At 44.9% G+C, this 16,694-nt stretch overlaps 3 protein-coding genes across 6 annotated transcripts in view; 1 reads left to right on the top strand and 2 right to left on the bottom strand.

Moving 5' to 3' along the window:
• LOC109472353 (poly(U)-specific endoribonuclease-B-like) overlaps nt 1-1,894 on the bottom strand; it is a 3,890-nt gene extending 1,996 nt beyond the window's left edge. The window contains exons 1-5 of the mRNA XM_019772065.1: nt 1,751-1,894; nt 1,154-1,243; nt 976-1,036; nt 365-514; nt 95-188 (exon numbers count right to left, since the gene is read on the bottom strand). Of these exons, the coding sequence (XP_019627624.1) occupies nt 95-188; nt 365-514; nt 976-1,036; nt 1,154-1,237 (389 nt within the window). The 5' untranslated portion in view covers nt 1,238-1,243; nt 1,751-1,894. The remainder of the gene's footprint in view (nt 1-94; nt 189-364; nt 515-975; nt 1,037-1,153; nt 1,244-1,750) is intronic.
• A 1,734-nt stretch (nt 1,895-3,628) lies between these two features.
• LOC109472315 (organic solute transporter subunit alpha-like) lies at nt 3,629-9,687 on the top strand. Its single transcript, XM_019772004.1, has 8 exons — nt 3,629-3,810; nt 5,084-5,238; nt 5,661-5,734; nt 6,404-6,559; nt 7,235-7,346; nt 7,687-7,797; nt 8,431-8,569; nt 9,108-9,687. The coding sequence occupies exons 1-8, from the start codon at nt 3,759-3,761 to the stop codon at nt 9,335-9,337; spliced, it is 1,029 nt and encodes a 342-aa protein (XP_019627563.1). The 5' UTR covers nt 3,629-3,758; the 3' UTR covers nt 9,338-9,687.
• A 230-nt stretch (nt 9,688-9,917) lies between these two features.
• Nucleotides 9,918-15,143, bottom strand: LOC109472312. 4 transcript variants are annotated; one of them, XM_019771999.1, is made up of 9 exons: nt 14,781-15,143; nt 13,807-14,161; nt 12,563-12,691; nt 12,077-12,187; nt 11,808-11,879; nt 11,508-11,690; nt 11,263-11,398; nt 10,935-11,083; nt 9,918-10,559 (listed from the first exon to the last, which is right to left on the bottom strand). In XM_019771999.1, exons 2-9 carry the CDS (start codon nt 14,153-14,155, stop codon nt 10,138-10,140), a joined length of 1,551 nt encoding a protein of 516 aa, XP_019627558.1. In that variant the 5' UTR covers nt 14,156-14,161; nt 14,781-15,143; the 3' UTR covers nt 9,918-10,137. The 4 variants fall into 4 exon arrangements, with proteins under 4 accessions (XP_019627558.1, XP_019627557.1, XP_019627559.1 ...); XM_019771998.1 differs by having other exon boundaries at nt 14,794-15,143; XM_019772000.1 differs by having other exon boundaries at nt 9,918-10,550; nt 14,794-15,142.
• Between the last annotated feature and the right edge of the window lie 1,551 nt (nt 15,144-16,694).

Here is a 16,694-nt window from a genome sequence, read left to right as displayed (position 1 = left end):
CACACGCACAAACACACACACGCACACACACACACGCGCACACACGCACACACCACAGACACACACACGCACGCGCGCACGAAAATCTACTTACCGCTGAGCCCTGTCGTTGTGAGTCCTGGTATAGGATGTGAACCACATCTTGTATAACATGTCCTTGAAACCTCTTTTTCCTTCAGGCGCACATCCTGAAAAAAAAAAATCAGCTCGTTCCATTTCGGAATCTCGGATCTCCGAATCATTGGAGTCACGTGGCCATGTTCGAAATAAAAGGTCATTCGTTCTCGAGCTCCTGAGTGAAATTCAGGAAGTCGAGGTAGTGTTAAATCAAAAGTCAAAACCTTAATGAAGCTGACGAGCTCACCTTCCTCAGCCAGGAAGGCATGCGCCTCCTTCATCACCTCAGTTTCCAGGCAGCGGTTCAGGAACGCTCGGGCGTCGTTCTGCTCTTTCTCTGTCACCTCCTCTGGTTGGTCGACGTCAGCCTCGTAGTCATCCAGCAAGTTCAGAAAGGCTACGCACAGTAAGATACGTCAATATGCATCTGTCTGCACTGGACAGTATTGAACATGTTCATTTGCATGGGCAGACTGAATGATGGACAACAGTGTGCAACAGTTGTTCATTCAATGTCTATAGCATAGGTATACCGGTAATGGTTTATGAACACTGCATCGTGGTGACGTTTTGATGCCAAGGCGCTTCACAACCTTCCGAAAATAGTTTCATCAGGTTGGTAAAGTATAGGATATAAGGGTTTTCTTTTAGACGACCAAATATTCCTACCTTGCTTACCCAAAAGCGCCACCTACATCGGCGACATATAGCGGCGAGAAGCAGAACTCCAGTCAGAAGCTCCGAAGATGGTGTCTGAGAGACACCGAAACGTAAGCAAGGTAGGAATAAGGAATATTTGGTTGTGTACAAGAAAACCCTTATATCCAAGGCGTTTCACAGTCTATCGCTCGCGCTTACCTTTGTAAGTTGGGATCCGGCTTTCCAACGTGCGTCGTTTCAAAGTGAACAGTCTTTGACCCTTTATAGAAAATTGAATCAAGCTGAAATAAAACTGAGACTATTGAATTGTACCTATATAAAACATAAATACAATTGACAAGAAATACATATGTCCACGAGTAAAAGTTATACGTACGCAAAGGTTCACGTCATAATCTACCCCTCTCTCCAGCCTGTTATGGTCCAGAGCCCACAGCGTGGAGTAAATGTCAGACGGCATTTTTGTCTGTAAAGGGTAAACAATGTAAGTTTCGGTACGTTAGTCATACTTAGTTTCTGAAGCTTGGTCAACCATAAATCTGCTCAGTCATCCTTGCGAGTGCAGATATTTACATAGCTGATGTTGAGTGAATATTGTCCTTTGCTGTCCGTGTAGATACAAACGTTAAGGCTAGGTGCGATCCTTTTCAGTAGAGTTGATGAGTGGTACGTGCCACCCATCCTATTCCAGACACAGACAATTTTGCTAGTTTTACTCTCACACGACCCTTGGCCGTTGTACATGACTAGTGAATACGTTGGATGCAATATCCTGCCTTATATTTCTAGGTAGTTACTCTCGGAGTTCCACAAGGAGTGCTGCGTGCTTTGAAATCGTCACGGTGGCCACGTTGGCAGCATTGGGTCTAACATACTTGTACGTCAGCATGAAAACTAAGAATGGTAACATAAGAGAAAACGAATGGTGACCATGATATGCCATGACACCCACATACACAGAAAATTCTCTCACCTTGCAACAAGCAGCTCTCTTTCGTAGGTTCTCAACACAGCCGATCTCTGTCCGAACCGATCTAAACTGCGCCAGAGACAAAACTGTGGAAATACCCCGACGTCACCCAGACCAATTATACACTGCGAAAGTTGGGGAATCCCCTGACGTCATGACCCAACAATGGAAGCACAACAGGTGGCTTTATGTCGCGTCCTTGGAAACGTTATCATGGTCAAAGGTCAAACAGATCGCCTTTCCTTTAAGGTTTTTAATTCAAGCATCATAAAGCAGATACTGTGAGTGTAAATTGTAACTGACAATAGGAAAACATTTTTCGTGTACCCACTCTCCTTGTCAGGTAACTTGGCGTGACTACAGGAAGGTGTCAACAGTCTGTGAGCCTGACAGGTGCCCTTTACCCTTACTATGATGGCCGTCACGGGTACAGTTTCGCTGTTGCGCAATAGCGACGCAATCTGCTGGCACTAACGTTTGAAAAGAAGGACCAACTGGTGGCAACGTCTTACGTTGTTGTACATGGCGAGCACTTGTACTGTTGTAGCAATTAGCCATTAGAACGTAATCATCGTAGCCGGAAACTTTGAAAACCCTAATATTAAAACTCCCGGGTCCAACCAGCTAGCAATGCCTCAGTAGCAATGCATCAGAAAACTGTGGGTGAAGACAATATTTACAGTAACCCTGTACTTGCTATGGTATCTGATATCTGGAACATCTCTGCATGGCAGCTCAGACACCTTATTTATAAATACGGAGAAGGGGTCCAGTTAGCTCCGGGGGAGTGAGCGCTCCAAAATTAGGCACTGCATCTGCCGAGGTTACACACGATACAGGACGGGGGACCGGCCGCTGATGGGTGGGACGCATCTCGGGTTCAGGATGGCCATATCAATGGATGAATAGATTGTTGTGCTCTTACAGAGGACCGTTGTTTTACACTGGTTTCAAGTTCAACAACTAATCTCTCCATATGGCGGTTGAGTTTCTCTACCACGGGAAACTTGCAGTGTGCTTTGTGCTAGTGATATGGCATAAAAAGGGCATAATATAAGTCAAACTTCACAATACCAAACGTATACGTAGTAGTATAAGTTGACCACACAGTTTTCTATTGCTTTACTTTACTTTCTTGGATAGTGTAGATGCAATCAGCCTTAGCATGACTTTGCAAATAAAAGATTCATAGGAGGCTAGCTTAAGTTATACTGGTGCACGAACTGTTTAGAACATCCTTATTTTCCTACTCAACAACTGATAACGACTTCTCTGGTTTCGCTGACAAATGAGACTGTCAACCACAATGTTGTACAGCACACGGTTCAGCTGTGTCCCACTGTCTGATGTCATCACGACTGGACACTCGCTCACTCTCAGGCAGCCACACCGAGACGTCTTTATGCGAGACGGCCGGACTCGTCCTCAAGCCGAGCTGGAGACTGAGAGATGTCGGGGAAGAGCGAACACTGGTTACACCGGGCGTTCTGTAACTTCCCGTCCACAGGTGCTCTCTTGCTGCTTTGTGCAGTGGCTGCTAGGTCCAGAGCATTGGCAGCCTGACGTTTCGTGTCATCTGCATGATGCAGGCCATTGATGCGCTTAGGGATCATTCATTTATGACGCCGCCCATTGCGCCCGAGTCTATTGCGTACATCCACTCGTAGCCTCTACCAGACTTCGGGAAGCGACTGCAAAGCGTGGAAATTGGCTAAATAGACAGATGACATACCAGGGGAGTTCGCCCGCGCTAAAAGTAAAAGGACAGCACCGGAGCGACAAACTAATACTGCTCTCTTAGCGCGGACCAAGTCCCTTGGTATATCACCTGTCTATTTAGCCAATTCCTACTCTTTCCAGTCGCTTCCCGAAGCCTGGTAGAGGCCACCCACTCTCGACGGTTAAACGGTTGGTCCCTGTCCTAGGGATGATGGGGGACCGGCCCTATCGCTTTTACCGCCCTTGAGCAACAGCAACAACGGCTTCACGTCTCGCTGATTTACGCACAGTCATGGCAAACAACTGCACGGGCGACCTGCTCTACTCACGGGAGGCACTGGCAGGTGTGTGGCACTTCAATGTTTCGCTACTTCTTTTCTTTTCTTCATTGGTAAAATCATAACGTGTTAGTATGTTAACATAACCCGTCGGCTTATACCATATTCGTTCCACGACAGCTACCTTTTCACATGCTGTTATCATGATATTAAACACTAGGGCTGTTTGCAACGCTGGCTTTCCTACGGAGCCCATTATAGTTAAATAAGGGACATTATCACTCTTCTAAATGTCAATCAATGTTGAAAAACATGATTGTGGTCATTTTGATGAGTCATGTTACGGGGTATCTCTCGTCAGGCCTCCATCTGACGGCACCCCGGCGTGACAGCTTAACTCTGGTATCTGTGCACTTTTAGCCCAGGTACTCCTGTTATAGACATGTCCGTCACCTCACTGAAAACATGCCGACTGGAGTAGTGTCCTGATTTGCTTCGTTTACCTTGAAGTGGTTAGTACAAATGCACAAGCCAGAGCCCGTTCGGTGCAGGAAATATGATGCAACACTTGCTTTCTTTTTATGATCTTTTATTGCGACTGATCTCAGCAAGGAGTTCATGTCGTTGACATTGCCTCCCCCACATAGTAAGATGGATCATCCCTGAACGACAGACACAGCTGATTTTGACGACAAGGTCACGTGCAGACCTACATGGGTCGTCGTCTGACCCAGCAGTGACTTATAAACAGTGACGTGTTGCTCTGTTCGACTTCACAAGCAGGCCGCGAAGTCAGAAACCAATTCACCAGCCGTCAGGTCGATCTTAACTTCTGCTGATGTTTTCTGCATCGCCAGTAACCGTATGATCATGTTTTAAGTAAATTTCCTCACTTCTTTTGATACTAGTCTTACCAAAAATCACGACGATCCGTCAACCGGATTTAGAGTTATCGTCCTTCAAAGTTTTCCGTGTAGTTCCATACCAAGCTGCTAGGGGGCCCAAACTTACAGAGAGGAAGCCAAAGGTACCAGAGCATGTTACTTATGATGTCTAGACTCTGGTCTTGGTTGCATGATTGTCAACATCTGGCCTGTAGCTGTACTTAGCTCAGTGGAGCAAAAATGTACAATTAAGTAATCTCCAAGCAGATGTTTCGGTTGCCACAAAAGGCAGTATCAAATTGGCCAGACAGTATCCATCGACCAGACTGTATCCATTGAGTGGCAAATGGACACTGCCTGGCCAATTTGATACTGTCTTTCGCGGCCACAGAAACATCTGCTTGGAGATTACAATAAAGGTCTTCATTCATTCATTCATGTTATATACATGGCAGAGGCGGGTACGATCGAGCTGGTGCTGTACGGCACGGCAGGCGGCTTCACGCTGATCGTCCTGCTCCTGTTCCTGGAGGAGACGGTCTTCCTCTGCCGACGGTACAGCAGCGCCCCCAGGCGGACCAAGATCCTGCTCATCCTCGCCATCTATCCGGTAAGCCGATGAAAACTTGATAATATGAAAAATGTTTAAACTGATATCTGTGAGACAAAAACGCGACTATGCTGACAGAAAACAATTGCTTGTACATTGTATCGCAGACTGGTTCTAAGGTTAGCTAGTTATTGGTGGTACCAAAAACTCCTCTCGTAGCTTGCTTTGAGGCGCTTCAGGAGTGAAATGATGACGAGATTGTGCTAAGAAGTGGCAGTAATTTTCAATATCATGTACATTTTCTAATCCAGAATACTGCCGCCCTGAAATTGCTTTGCTTTACTGAGTCAATTGTACTACTCCGTTCTACAATAAAAGCAAGTCACAACAGCAGCGTGAAGAATCTGTAAATGTGCGCTGTCTTTTTGTAAAATCAAGACCATGACACACTTATTGACAGGCTTTATCTATATTTTCACCAGGTGATAGCTGTGACGTGTTTGACGACGTTGTTAGCTCCCAGGACCACCCTGATCAACGAGTTCGCCCTCAACACGTGAGTCAGTCAGCGGGGCGGGGCAACGTTCGTAAAATTGGAAAGGATATATATATTATTGACTTTTGTTGCTTTTATTTCAAGTTTCATCTTACTGTATATTCATATTGTTCTGTCATCTGTATTATAGTAGATCAAGTACTATTATTTCGAGTTTTTTTCCCTGCTGTTATCCTTGTTTTATCTCGATTGTATTTTTGGATCCGTGGATTATTTCTCTGTTACCATTACGTTATTACTTTTTGCTTTGTTCATGTCTTGTCTGTACATGTTTTTGTATTTCGAAATACCAATAAAAAAAATTAAAAAAAAATTGGAAAGGATTGTGTTCGTGTCATGCATACTCGTAGACCCATGTCTGTCTGTCTTAGCGCGTCGCGGTTCTTGGAAACAATTAAGACCCACAATGCGACCGCTTGAAGTGGAAGTGCACCCTTAATCGCCCGGGTATGCGTGGGGGAAACGAAGTCGTAAATGCTTTCAAAAACGTATGCTGGTTTTTCGTAGTTAATTTCGGAAGACAACATTGATATCAGAGAGTAAACTTTGCCAAACGTGCTTAACGATTATGCCGGATGATTCCACTTCCGAGTAGCCTGGGTGCCATCTGATTGTATGTTTGTCTCTTTGTATCAGCTTTTACTAAGGTTTCCCCCCTTTCCCTTGCAGCGCTCTGGCTGTAGGTGTGTACCAGCTTCCCCTGCTGGTGACAGACTACATGGGCGGCGCGGGGAGGATGGTGAAGACGCTGTCAGCCATCCCGGTCGCGCTCAACATGCCGCCGTGCTGCTGCTGCGTCTGCATACCCAGGAAAACTCTTACACGGTCAGCTAGGGTTGGCGTGGGGCATGCATTTCTTATCTAGTCTGTATTTCGTAATGCATATGGCCTGTCTTTGGGTTTTTTTATTCATCAACACGTATAGATACAATACCAAGGACCGCGTGGCGCTGCACTCAAGTTTTTAAACTTATTTTAACAGCGCCACACAACACAACACAACACAACACAACACAACACAACACAACACAACACAACACAACACAACACAACACAACAAAATAAAATGTTTTGTGGTTAGGGCTGTTGCTTTCGAATCCCTAGCAGGTCCCAATGTCACAGTGTGCCTTTGGGACGTTTCAAAAACCAATTTTCTGACTTGACTCAGGTGAACGTGGTTAGGGATGTCCTCTGGGATGGCACGTAAAGCTGGAGATCCTGTGTTGGTGAGAGCTGGTGACGTTAAAGAACACACCACACTTAGTGATGAGAGTAGGGGTCCCGTGCCGGTGGAAGTGCATGGATCAAACAGATTACAGATTATGTGTGTTAGATAGCTTGCAATTAACATACAATGCTGGTGTGTTAACGCCTTATTTACCAGATAACATACACCACTGCTTCTATTCCTAGCTGTATATTTTTCTCCTGAAAGTAGTTTCCATAATATAGATTAACGTCATTAAGGTAACGCTTCTTGCTGGTGAATCTTGCTTTCAGACGTCTCCTGAGGAAGATGAAGCTCCTCGTGCTGCAGGGCGTGTTTGTCCGGCCGCTCTTCACGTACATCGCCGCGGTCATGTACAGCGACGACAGGCACACTCCGGGCACGGTGCGGAGGTTTTCATTTCTGCACATTAGATCGGGATGGTTTCGTTCTGATTCTTATTGAGATTTTGAATACTAGTATATAGTTTCTTTGGCTATTTTTGGTCCTATGGTCCAGGCATTCGTGAGGATGGGGACCTCGCGCAACTTTTGGTCTCTTTCTAAGGCCACGTCAACAAAGTAGAAGTATGCCGGAGGAGTGTCCATTAGCCAATTGGTGCTCTATGGCTAATGAATATTTCCTGGCCACTGATACTGTATTTTGCGGCCACCGAAAAATCTGTCTGTAGGTTAGGGGTAACACAGCTTTCAACAAAATACATGATCATTACCTCCTTCTCCAGACGACGTCCCCGCTGTTCGTCCTGTGCGGAGTGGTGCTGATCCTGTCCTTCCTCTGCGCGCTGAACGGGCTGGTGTTCTTCGTGCGGGCAGCAGACCCGTATGTTCCACAGGTGGGGGACCGGAAGAGCTTGATCTATTAAAATATTCTTTTCGCTGTAGTTAGAGGCCAACCTTGTTCTAAATTTAGGTCTACGCGCAGGGTATCTTGTAGCCTGAAAGTTAGCCTTTTAGCTTTTGTCCGCTCCCCACGATCTTCAAGTTGGCCGGTAGCAGTTCATGGGATCGGACGAGAGCTAAAAAAGTTGACACTCAGGCTAGGTATCTTGTACAACCACAAGGACGCGGAGTCCGATTGTTCTTGACAGTGTATCGTCTATCTTGCAATGGCATGTCCTTGGTAGTCCTTCGTAGTCTTGGCATATAATGGTGTGATATAATGATGATGATCATGAAAATGTTGTGACTACGTCGTAGGTTAAAGTCTCTTGGTATTTACTTTGCTGGTCAAGTTTTGCGGGAGCATCAAACTGGGAAGTAATATTTGCATAGAGTGTAGCTAGCATGACGATTTCTTCTCATCACGAACTATCACGATAGTATTAGTGATTGCAGAGCTATCCCACGGCAGTGCGTTAGCTTTTGGATTTGGCAAGGCTAACGCATCGTCTTGGGATAGCTCTGCAAAGGAGGATTCTTTTGACAAACGTCTGACCTGTAACAAAGTGTATGTATCTGTGCCCCAGGCTATGCTGAAGGGTAAGTTAGTGTGTGTGGTCCTGCCCCTGGTGCTGGTCACTGTACAGAAGAACATCATCGTGGCGCTGTCCTCCGCCGGGGTGGCCGTCTGTACACCACCCTTCACGTCAGTGTCACGGGGAAACAGTACGTACATATAAGGGGCTTTCTGCAGTTTTACTGTAGTACTATAAGCACTTCTAGTTTTACTAGTGTCAGTTTTAGCCTTGCATGTTGTGGGAAAGACTAGTACTTCTTATATTTCCTTTCCTTTTTTTCCTATATTGAAGACAAGATTGACACTTAAGAATAGTTCTTTTATAAGCCGAATATTTCGTTCTTCAAAGCCTCTAACTGCATGCTGCAAATAAAAGTGCAGAATGCGATGCTCTTATGTTCTTTTGTTTACCATTACAATTATAAGACGAACAAATGTCCTTTTTCCATCTGGTATGCAGCAGAGTTCTTCCTGTGCCGTGTGAAGAGATACAAAACTCTAAACCTTCTATTTCCAGTACTGTACGCCTAGCTATGCTCTCCTATAGTAGTGGAAAATGTTTCTGTGCCATATAGATAAGTACAAAACTCCAAACCTTCTATTTCCGGTACTGTGCGCCTATGTCTGATAGAGAAAAGTGCCCCTGTGCCATGTGAATATACAAAACACCAAACCTTCTATTTCCAGTCCTGTACGCCTACGTTCTGATCGTGGAGATGTTCCTGCTGAGTTTCCTGGCACGCGCCCTGTACCGCCGTCCCGACGTGCCCTTCCCCCCGCCGGCCGCCACCGAGGACAAGGCGGTGCAGTGCGCCGCTCCGGAGCCGCGCAGGCTGAGGACCGCCAAGTCCCTGCCGGTGGTGACGGAGGAGGTCGACCCGCTGACGGAAAATTTAATCTTTTACATGATGATGTAGACACGACTGTTGGCATATTGTTTTAATCTCCAAGCAGATCTTTAATTTGTAGTTGTAAAGTTCCAAAACAAGAAAGGAAGACAGTATCAACTTGGCAGGGCAAAGAAGACAGTCCTACCGGTGCAAAGAAGACAGTCCTATAAAATTAAACGCCTGACAACACGTTAAAAATAAGCCGAAGCCTATACCTCTGGTTGGAGAGTAGGTTGACAGCACTCAACGTTAGACATTTTTATGTCTCCAGTATGCTTCCTCGGCAGCTATAAGATTGCCTTTAGTTTCTGCAGGTTATTTCATAATAAAAGGTCAAATACTTTTCTTTCTCAAAAATGTACCGACTAGTCTGTTATTCCTCATTTTTATTTCATAGTATCATACCCATGTGCTTGCAATTTGCATTGAACATTATCATCTAAAAATATATGTACAACATTCCCAGAATAACATGTTTCTATCCATTACTGTGTACATGTACATAGTGAACGATATCTTAAAGATATACGGTTTAGAAGAAATCATAAATTGATGCATTAGTTTGTTCCATTTTTATGTTAAACACTCCTGACAAATCAGAAACATTCATTGAAAAGAGAAAAGTGTATTATGAACTATTTCTAACATTAAATACAGTTGTCTTCGCATTGCCACCTGGATAGGTATTATAAATCATATACGTAATTAGAAATAGGGCTATCTGATGAACAGATGTACCATATGATGTTACGTCAGCTGTCCAACAGATCATCAGGTTATGTGAAAGATGCATGCATTAGAAGTAAGAGCCTAATAGGTTCCCTTGTCTAGTGAGGCTTGAGCCCCTGATAATCATGACCACGAGGTTTCAGCCCCTGGTAGTCAGTATTGCGAGGCTTGAGCGCTTGATAACGATCGTCAACTTCCTCATACTCAGTATTTTTCTCTAATGTCTTAGGAGGCACATTGACTCTCTTAGGAGGCACATTGCCTGGGGTGGGAGGTAAAGGCCGGAGGTAATAATTATAAGAGTCCCCGCTAGCCGTGGATGCACCCCCAGCGTTATCGTATATGTCGTGGCTGTAGGCGTTGTTGCAGTTTGGGGAGGGGGTTTGCCCGGTATTCGTCTGGCCCTTCCTACAGCAGCAGCAGCAGCAGACGGCCACAGTGATGATGAGGAAGAGGACAACTCCTGCAGCAAGCCCACCGTACAGGACCCAGGGGATGTCAGTACGGCCTTCTGTACCTTCTGTAAAGCAAAATCAGGATACACTGTTCCTACTTTATGTTACTGAAAAAGATTAGGTTATAAGATATCCCTCAAGTTCGTCAGGTTGGATTTATGTAAAGATTTTAGTGCGGGAATGTGAGAAAATAATTAGGGATCAATCAATCATCATGTCAAAGGGTCATGTGGCACTGGTACCATTTGCAAGGAAACAGGATAATTTTCAACCGATATTACGATAGGATGGACACCAGGCCACATGTAGGTATAGCATGTCTGTCGTAATGTTGGACTGTTGAAAATCCGGCACTCTGTGGGTCCATCGCTTGGAGCCACATCTACAGGGTGCAAAACCTTTCCCCTATACGTTAACGTTAGCTCAGAGTCATAGAGTACCTGGTGATGGTGCCTCGATGCCGAAGATGATGTCAGCCGTGTGGTTCGCTTGGAGAGCGGTGAAGTACTTGACCTTCACTGTGCTGTTGTCGTCCCGATCGTACAGGTGAACGTTTCCTCCGGCTGTGGCCATCAGGAGGATTTGGATCCTGAAACAAAATGTTCAAAATGTCTACTCTCTACTTCGTCAGTCTGTCTGGTATTTGAGATGATTACAAAGGTGACTGGTTGAAATGGACTGGGGCCAGATCATGGCTTCAACATGCAGTGCCAAATCCAGGCCTGTAGCAAAGTGACGGTGATCTATCCAAACAGAAATGAGATCTACCCTTGTCCGTTGGAGGCAGTCCATTCCACCGAGATGTCCTCCTCACAGGTGAACACGCCCTGCTCTGGTACATCTGCTGTCCCTCTGCCTATGGCTGTGCTACAGGTTGTGGTGGCAGAAGCAGTCATATCTGTCTCTGTAGGAATGATTTTTCAATGATTAATCAAATTTACTTCAAGTTATAACATAACACACTTGTAGCAGATCAGTGGCAGCAGGTTGTAATAATTTAGATGAGTTCTCACCGTTTTGCAATGACACGGCAATGGTTCCCTCTATGATGCCGAGAGCCATACTTTTTACGTAGACCGGAGGGGCAGGGAGGTTGGGAGGCTGGAAGGTGGCAGTCCACCTGACTCTGATCCGCTCCACGTGCGCCATGTTGATGTGGGCTGCGTCACCGTCCTCACTGGAGCGGCTGCAACTGCCTGCAATCAGTTTAGTTTAGTTTAGTTTAGTTTAGTTTAGTTTAGTTTAGTTTAGTTTAGTTTAGTTTAGTTTAGTTTAGTTTAGTTTAGTTTAGTTTTATTAATAGTGCCTTTTACCGTGTGAAGTGGCAATCCCATTGTTGCCTGTCAGTTCATAGGAACAGTCATGAAATGCTGGACCCTGCAGGACTGGATAAAAGAAAAAAGACAATCAATTTACCAAACCTGAAGTTGAAGTTCAAACCTGAGTCTATCAGAGAGGACATATCTATCAGTATGCTATGTTTTTATGCAAATTTCATGACTTTGCTCGCTGCAGCTTTGCGTTAAGTATATTTTATTTCATGAACACATGGCCATTCCCCAGAGATTTTATAGATAACCACCTGTGCGACAGTGCGGCCCTCCAAAGCCAGGTGCGCAGGTGCAGGATTGAACACCTGACGCACAGGTCCCTGGGTAACAGCTGTTGCTGTCCTCACGCCACGAACAGGCCTCTGCAAAACAGAACAGGTCTTAATACATTGAAATCTGAAACGTGTTACTGAGGTCAGTTTAGCTATATTTTTTGTAACCCACCTACCCGACAGCGTACTGTTGGATTTTCACTCCAGTGTTTTTTCTGAAATTTTAATGTCATCAAAAACATCCTCAAAGGCCTCATTCCCACTAGAGTAAAATTGTCCGGATCGACCCGAATTGATTCGTTTTGATCCGACTTCGATCCGGAAAATTTGACATGTATCCTAGTGGGAATAGGGCCAAAGTCAACCATCCATCTATTTATCTAAATCCACTTTTATCAATCTTCAAAATGTTTAGAATTTCAAATTGAGCAAGGGCGTTAGTCATGAAAACAGCCACGTGCTTACTTCTACAGCTGGTTCCCAGGTTGTGGTAGGCCTGTCCCAGGACCCCGAAGTCTCCGTCACACCGCACACACTGCTGGTTACTGCCGTGGGTACAGCTCAGACTGGCGCAGTGGCTGATCGGACTACAGGCTAGAACAGGACAACACCAGAAATGTTTTTCACATCCTTCATGATTAATTCAATAGCAGCGGGTTGTCATCCATGCAGGTAGCCTGGGAGAATTTTATTTTAGGGAATGAGTCAGTATGGAGCCCCAGTGGCAGTGTGCAAATACGAATAGGATGGCACCCAGGCTAGCATACATGCACACATTGAAGACAGTGCAATCGGTTTCAGCATGAACCGTTAAGATTCTGCAAAAGTTGAACCCCCAGTGGGCCTCACTAGTTCGTTTTGCACTCTAAAGTTTGAATAAGCATTTGATGTGACTGTGTCAGCCCAAGGACATCACATTCCTATCTGCCCTTGTTCTGACTCTCTGTGAAGCTACACAAAACACCAATACAATTTTCCTATGATGAACGAAATGTAACATTTGTCACCGAAGACATGTCAACATTGGGGAAAATCTCCACTAACTAACCATGTAACTGCAGGTTGACATACAATAACTGATTACGCTCGGTTTTGAGCGAACGCTTGTGAAACCGGAAATGGCTATGATCACTATTCCCGGGGATTCCCCTTCCGTTTCAATGAGTCAGGATCGACTCAATAAAACGGATGACCTCATCAACGTGGCATTTTACGTCATCTTTTAAAGCATCTTTCTAGCCTCCATCAGACCTCACAGCCGGCTGAAATAGTAGAAATTGAACCAATAGACAGATAACATACCAGGGGAGTTAGTTAGGCCGCTTGCTAAGTTTAAGGTTTGCAGTTTGCCGCTCTGGTACTCTCCCCTGACATGTTATCTGGCTTTGACCTGTTGACTTCTACTCTTTCCAGCCGCCTCTGAATCCTCATCAATATCTTTCCTCGCCGAAGGCAGGGGTATGGATTTCTTCGACTATTAAGTAAAAATGTGACTGAACAGAAATCACATTTGTTTACACTTCACTTTGTGCACTTCTTCATGCAAGGTAGTTTCCCCCTGAGCTGACCTAACCTCATGAATCTACTTTGTCCATAGAGTACTAGTAGTTCCTTTCTGAGATAACTTTAGACCGACTTTTAAAATCATTTTAAGTGCTATATATAAAACACATCCAAACGAAATCCAAACGACAGCGAGTGGTTCTTACCTGATTGACAGCAGGTGTTCCAGTAGTCACCTTCACATGCACAGTGAGAGGCGTACGGAGTCCCGCCATTGTTACAGAACCGGTTACACGGCTCCGTCTGTGAGCTCGGTCCCGCGCAGCCCGCCCCGCCACACTGAGCGTGATGGGCGACCCCCCTGGTCCGGGTTCGGGTGCCAGAGTTCCCGCAGGGTGCCGTGCAGCCGCCCCAGCTGCCCCACGGGCCCCAGGCGCAGTGCACCACATGACACACCCGCCTTCTCCGACGCCGCCGCCACCCCCCAGAAAACTCCACCGCCACCAGTAGCAGCAGCAGAATGATTACGAGGCGCGTTTTGGATTTCGGAGTCATTCTGAGCTGAAAACATCGGTCGAAATAAGTTGTTACGCTTCGAGCAGAGGTTGGTGGGGGAGATTGTGACCTTTCTATCGCATGCCCCGTTAACGGTTTTCTGTCGCTACTTGGAGTCACAATCTTGTATAGTTTTACTATAACTATAATTACGTGTCATCCCATTTCAAGTGTCATTGTTGCATCCAATGTTCTGGGAGGAGGGTGCGTGTCTTCGAAGAATTCTTCGCAATGTCCACTTGTACTGCACCTATCTATAAAACATTATAGCCTAGCGTCACGACAAAACCATTCTTCTAGCAGCTCTTAAAATGTCAGTGGTCCGGACCTGGATAGTGACTGTGTCAAACAGAATACAGTAGTTACAGCCATGCTATGATCATGGCTATGTCTAGTTTAACCACTAGAGCTCCATTCGTACAAAATAAAAAGGAAGAAGCACAGAAAAGCAGAACTACTTGAATGTCAGCAGTACCCACCAGTGCAACCGTCCTGTAACTACTCGTATATAAGTCTCACAGAAGAAGGAGAAAATGAGTACGCCAAAAAGTTACTCAAGAAACTGGATATAATTTTCCGAAATCATATTCAGTCGCTTGAGTAGCTTTTTTTCGTCTCTAATTACCTGGACGTCTTACCTTCACCGACGTATCGAGGAAATGAGTACTTGTATTGTGTCACTTCCTCTTTCTGTTTTGAAGTAACTTTTCATGGTTCGCAACACATGAAAAGAAGGTGTCGTGCTCCATACAACCAAATATCCACAGGGGACGACATTGGCTACATACCATGGACTGTTTCGAGGTCCCTCCCTGAATTTACTGTTGCAACTGAAGTCCTATGTCCACAGGCTGGCTATTAAACTAGCTAGTAGTCAAGTCGTCCTGTGTCATAGCTAGCCGCCCCTGTATGCCTGTGAAGTTGTTGTTTCAGGACGATAAAGGTGGTTGTACTGGTACGCTACCACAGATAACACAGGATCATGTCAAAGTTGAAAGTGTGAATTGTTGGACAACGCAAGGAGCTTATAGGGATTGAATCCCTATAAGAGGCTCCTTGGACAATGATTCCACGGAGAGATATTACTAGTATTTTGGGCAGAATGTTGTCTACGTGGCCAACATTTGTTCATTCTTGTCCTCGTCGGTGTTGTTGATACACTATTAAAACAGTTTCTGTGAGAAAGTACTACTTTACCTCAGTTTTGAATTGTGGGGGCAATTGAACAACTTCATAAAATCAATTGGACAACTTAATTGTATGAATCACAGAAATCAAAGTTATGCATTTGCATAATAATCTTGTTTTTGAAAACACACACACACACACACACACACACACACACACACACACACACACACACACACACACACACACACACACACACACACATTCAAATAAAAGGAGAGCGTTTGTACAAGTTAGTTCCTTGTAGAACAATTAAACTTTACTCAAACACAGCCGATGGAATCACCAGAATTTTTTTACTGAATCAATTATATTGCAGTCCTCTATCTTATCAATCACCTGACATTCCCAAACACTACTCATATTAAACGGCAATGTTGTCATTTTTCTGTGAATTATTTCAAAAGCTAGATGTGTCATTGAGCTAAAGGATGGAAGTTCTATAATGTATACATTTCTCCCTACTTTCCGCCACCTGTTGTCAGTGTCACGTCAATACGATATTCCATGGTAATAATAGAGCACCATGGATATTCTCGCGAAAATAGGCGTGGGAGATGCCGAATTTCCCATGAAACATTGCTTGTCGCGGTAGAATTCAAGATGGCACCTGTCAGCTGGTGGAAATACGAGCGATGGATGTTATTATTTACATCACATACGTGCAAATTATCGGAAGACGTACTATAGCTATGTAAATTATTTGGTAGGCAAATCAGCCAACCGCCATCCGCGTTTTGCCTGCCACTCGTTGGCCGTGACAGGATGTCGATCGCTGGTTTAAGCGCGCCCCATAGACAGCATTTTCTCCAAAATAAGTTTAGCTGAAGCATATTAAATTCTCCTACAAGAAACGCTTTTGATGTTGATATGCGGAGGTACATGATACATCTGTGTAAGCATACCGCCGGTACACCGGCCTGACACATCAAAGTGATAGGAATGATGGAGCAGAACTAGCGCTAGCCAGTCCCGGGTCGCGACGTACCGTACTAAAACATCATTTCAATCATCATCAAGGAAGGGATCTGGAAACACTCAGTCTATGGTAAGTACGAAATCCCCAGTCTTGCCACCGATCATGGATCATACTGCATTTGATTGTAGCAAGGACGTTATATTACTGTTGACCCTACAGCTCACGTTACGGTGGCCGACAGGTACATACTAGTAGTCGATGCATCGGCGCGAAACCCTTTCCATGCCGGCACAAAAATTTGTCATACATTGTACCAGCAATTTTTGCTACTACAATGTACTACCTAACACCGTCTAATATTTCAATTTACCATAATCACAAAGCCATAACCGTTACAACAGAAATACTTGATACTTGTTAAATAATGAAGTC

The sequence above is a fragment of the Branchiostoma belcheri genome, unplaced genomic scaffold (assembly GCF_001625305.1).
Source record: "Branchiostoma belcheri isolate BF01 breed outbred unplaced genomic scaffold, Haploidv18h27 scaffold27, whole genome shotgun sequence".
Lineage (NCBI taxonomy): Eukaryota > Metazoa > Chordata > Leptocardii > Amphioxiformes > Branchiostomatidae > Branchiostoma > Branchiostoma belcheri.
Note: the sequence above shows the minus strand (reverse complement) of the source record. Positions and strands in the feature narration are given on the sequence as shown.

Coding starts and splice junctions, on each gene's coding strand:
- LOC109472312 (XM_019771999.1), bottom strand. CDS start 14,155: ATGACTCCGAAATCCAAAACGCGCCTCGTAATCATTCTGCTGCTGCTA. Junction 11,399..11,507: donor TGCCGTGTCATTGCAAAACG/GTGAGAACTCAT, acceptor TCATTCCTACAG/AGACAGATATGACTGCTTCT. Junction 11,084..11,262: donor ACTGCCTCCAACGGACAAGG/GTAGATCTCATT, acceptor ATTTTGTTTCAG/GATCCAAATCCTCCTGATGG.
- LOC109472315 (XM_019772004.1), top strand. CDS start 3,759: ATGGCAAACAACTGCACGGGCGACCTGCTCTACTCACGGGAGGCACTG. Junction 3,811..5,083: donor CTCACGGGAGGCACTGGCAG/GTGTGTGGCACT, acceptor TATACATGGCAG/AGGCGGGTACGATCGAGCTG. Junction 5,735..6,403: donor AACGAGTTCGCCCTCAACAC/GTGAGTCAGTCA, acceptor TTTCCCTTGCAG/CGCTCTGGCTGTAGGTGTGT.